This window comes from Octopus bimaculoides, chromosome 3, assembly GCF_001194135.2.
Source record: "Octopus bimaculoides isolate UCB-OBI-ISO-001 chromosome 3, ASM119413v2, whole genome shotgun sequence".
Classification (NCBI taxonomy): Eukaryota; Metazoa; Mollusca; class Cephalopoda; order Octopoda; family Octopodidae; genus Octopus; species Octopus bimaculoides.
This window is the reverse complement of record NC_068983.1, coordinates 91,074,540-91,078,923: the sequence shown is the minus strand read 5'-3', so window position 1 is coordinate 91,078,923 and position 4,384 is coordinate 91,074,540. Positions and strand designations below refer to the sequence as shown.

Below are 4,384 nucleotides of genomic sequence, written 5' to 3'. Positions count from 1 at the left end.
TAGTAGGTGCCTTAGGTATAATAAAAAAATATTCAGACAAATACATAACAAAAACACCAGGACTTACAAATATATATAACATACAGAAAATTGCACTACTGGGTACTGCACACATTCTACGCAAAACACTTTCAATACAGTAAACATAAGAGCACCACAGCAAACCACAGCACATACCCAAGGCGCACAGAGCTGCGCTCGGTAGTGAAGTGAAAGCACGCTATAAAAATAAAACTACTGAATAATAATAATAATATCTAAAAATTCCTTAGGAATGAGAACCCAGGTTCAAAATTTCCCCAAGACACCTGAAGAAGGTTGGAGGGTATATCAGGCGAAACGTGTTAACAACAAACAAGGTGAGGACAAATATCCGTCGAATATGAATAATGTACATAATTCCTCATCTCTTAAATATAGAACTGTAACTCCAGTTTAGTTTATTCCATTTAGTACTTGAGCAAAAATTTGGGAGTGACTCATAGATTCTTTACACTGGTCATGTAATGCTTTTATTTTATCTGGTTTAGTGAATCAGATAGGTGCTACTCTTGTTTGTTTGACAAAATAAGGTAAATGTTAATTCGTGTCAGATATCAAGCATGAAATCATGTTTTACTTAAGAAAGTTAAAAAAAAAAAGCAGTCTCCTTAACCACTTTGTTAGTTGACACTAGATAAATCTTTGTAGCTGCTTTATGTAGTAACTTTTGCGAACGTATCAAACATTTGTATGATTACTGACCATGTGTCAGTAACTTTGAAAATTTTTTTTGTTTGTAATTCATAGACCTTATCATTCATAAGTTCTTCTATTTTTTATATAAATTTCAGCTTCCTGATAAATATAAATAGGTTGTAGTGAGAGTTTGATTCAAGACCTCACATGTTCAGTTTTCAGTTAAAATCACATTCAGGTCAGGTGATGTTCCTTGATTACCAATCAATGAGTTTGAAGAAACATCATGCCATATCATAGAACATTCAATCATGTTCTATGATCTTTTCCTGTACAAAAGAGGTTATAAAAGCAAAATTGCGCCAAGATCAACTGCAGAGGTTGAGAGTTACTGGCGAACATACATCCTCACCAGTTACCAAAAGCCAATAACAGAGCAAGGTACAGCAGAAGCAGTGTCAAGTTTTCCTTTGAATTTTAATCTGGGTATAGAGGACTTCCTAAATAATGGCAAACCAACTTTTTCCTGCCTCTCCAGCAACACTGATCTTTTCTGTTCATGATTTAAATACATCTAAGTTCGTTTTCTAATAACCTACATAACACTATTGGCAACTATTAGAAAAAGATTCATATGCAATGTAAATATTTTAATTTCCTAAATAACAAATAAATTAATTTCAAATATGTGCTCATTGAGGTTTGTTATTGGAACAACATGTGACTGCTTAACACCAACTCAACAATCCATACACCAACAACACCTTGAGTGTGATTATTTTGAACATATAATTGATATTTTAGGTTTTTCTGCTATGTTTAATTTAGTTATTTTAACACTTGAATGTCTTTCTCAATGATAGACATCCTGTTGTCTAAATCATTCCTTACAGTACATAAATGTTTGTTTGGTTTTATATTAACATTTTTCTTTCTGTTTTCTTGTAGCTCTAAAAGAAAATCCTCATGATACAAAAGCTTTGTATCGGCGTTGCCAAGGATACCAAGAGTTGGGACAAATTGAAGATGCTTATAAAGATGCTACACAATTAATTAAAATAGATCCAAAAAATCAGGCTGTCCAGACAATTATGCAAAAACTTGTGACTCCAATGCAGGAAAAAGTTAGCTTTGTTTTTATTAATTTGTATCAAGCTAGTGAGGTGTTTTTGATATGCTCTTGTTTCTGTGCCTACATGGAATAGATATTTATATCACCAGTTACTTTTTATATCATATTGTTCTTGATAATTTCTTTTGACGTAACTGTTTCTGTTTGGGTAATCTTTTAGAGGTGAAAGGGTATCTTTGTATGATGTATAATAGAAAACATCCGGTCCACAGTAAAATTTGTCACTTATTCAGAAGATTATAGAAACCAACCAGATTTAAGTGCTGTGGATTTCTGTGTTTCTTGCAGTGATTTATTTTTAACTTTTAATTTAAATCTTTTGCATATTTCATGTAATTGTTTGTCTGTCATAGGATAATAATGTTTTTTTTTTTTAACCAAACATTCTCCAAATATGAATTTGTTTTGCAAGATACCTGATGTGAAATCATATATAGAAACAGATATTGTTATATTTGGGGATGGTCATATTTTTGTCAATAAAACTTACTATATACTTGGTCTTCACTTCAGCTTTATTATTATCATTTAGTGTCCTTTGTCTAAGCTCTTTTGTCACACATCCTGTGACCTCTTCAACAATTCTTTATCCCATGTGTCTCCTCTTGTTCTCTTTAGTCCAATAATAATAATAATAATAATAATAATAATAATAACTGAAGTGAAGACCAAGCATGTAGTGTGTTTTTTTTGGCAAAAATATGACCATCCCCAAATATAACAATATTCTTCAAATATTTTTCTGTTTAGGAGGTGACTGAAACTGTTAAGCAGAGCTTGATTCCCTGAATTCTAGCATTACAACTCATTGTGGTTAACTCATCTCTTCATTCTTCCAAGGTTGATAAACTAAGTTTTTCACTGGTCTTTAGTTATGTAGTGTAGGTATTAGGGTTGTTAAATAATTACTGATGAATATCAACATATGGTGGACTGTGTATTTCATTCATAATAACCACACTAATAGTTTCATGTAATATCATAAGTCACTCTTTCTGGGAATTCAGAATCTCAGTTTTTTTAATGCCTCATGGAATTTCTAGAAAGTTTGACCTGACTATTTGGTAGGAAGATTCCGGCTCACTTGCTCACACACTTGCTGATTTGACTGGCCGAGCTGTGTTTGCATTGGTGTTAATGCCTATTATGGTATCATTTAATTTTTCATAATGGGTCTTGCTTTTATGAGTGTGGTAGGCTCTGTCCTGAGCACAAGGATACAAAACTCAGCAACAGCCACTTTGCAAATTCAGTCAGCTTCCATGAAATAATTTGGTTGTGCTTGTCAAAATGCTTAAAAATTCACTCTGTCAAAATTATTGTAATTTTCAGGTTCAAGAACGTACAAGTATGGATGGTAAAGTTGCTCAGATGTTCAATTTGGCATTCCAGGATAATCCAGATGTGACAAGAGATACAAAACTAACAGTAAGTTTGACAATGTGAAATAATTGTTACAACTGGTAATTGGTTTTATGTAGCTAATTGATGCTGGAAATATATTTTGTTATATCATTTAAATGAAATTGTTTGAGCTTGGTTAATAGATAAATGAAAACTAATTACATTACTAACAAGGTTCTGTAAGTACTGAGGAGAAAGATGAGCTATGTTAAGCTTTTACAGTTCAACAGAGTTACTTTGATAATCTAGTATATTTAAATTATTATTTAGATTTTTTGAGTAACTGTTAAATTTTTACAATTTAACTAAATTATTCAGACTTGTGTATTTTCACTGACATCTTCGTTGAAGTGTAGTATGAGAAAATGATCAAAATACAAGAAACTTGAAATGGAAATGAGATGTGGAGAATGTAAATACTAGCGTTTTGGCAGTGTTGCTGAAAACGTTTGATGTGTTGAGAAGCAGCATTATGCATTTGAGATGTGATCACCAGTGTATCAACTATAGAGATGGTAGTGGTTTGTGTGAGACAATGATGATGATAGAATTGACCAGAGAGAGAAAATTCTCAGAGACATATTGGCACTGACATGTGGCTTATCTCGTACAATGTTATGTAATTCATATCATAATATGTGGAAATATGTAACGATTCTACAGTCCATTTGCTTCCTCAGATGTCACGAGGATATATGCTTGTATTTGTGCATACACTTGTGTGTGTGTGTGTATAAATATGTATGCTTTGTTTTAGCACACGCACTCGATTCCTTCACTCGTTCCTAGAATCTTTGCCGAATTAATACGACCATAGAAGGATGATCAGATAAGTTTCTCTGTCTTTCTAGCCACGCTTATACTTTCTATTTATTTATGCCCTGATCCGTAAATACTTTACACATTGCTTATTTCTGTTATCCAAAACGATGTCACCAAATTCATTCACTCATTTATTCAAGTTTCAAGTTTTCAGTTTTATTTTCTCACATAGTCACTTATCTCTATAACTCTGTCATAGAGTTAGCTGGCCGAAAACCCTTATCTCTCTATCCTATATTTCTACCATTCAATATTTACTGTGTCTAGGCGACAGAAATCCCCAAAAATATCTCTCTACCTACCTTGTGCTCTGGCCTAACCCTCTCTGCTTTACTCTGTCTCTTTTGA

The 4,384-nt window shown here is 32.7% G+C and overlaps 1 protein-coding gene across 2 annotated transcripts in view; it reads left to right on the top strand.

Annotated features, from left to right (window-relative positions):
• LOC106872682 (protein unc-45 homolog B) overlaps window positions 1-4,384 on the top strand; it is a 46,870-nt gene that overhangs the window by 28,635 nt on the left and 13,851 nt on the right. For both annotated transcript variants that reach the window (XM_014919756.2, XM_052966319.1), the window contains exons 3-4: window positions 1,627-1,802; window positions 3,143-3,238. In XM_014919756.2, the coding sequence (XP_014775242.2) occupies window positions 1,627-1,802; window positions 3,143-3,238 (272 nt within the window). The remainder of the gene's footprint in view (window positions 1-1,626; window positions 1,803-3,142; window positions 3,239-4,384) is intronic.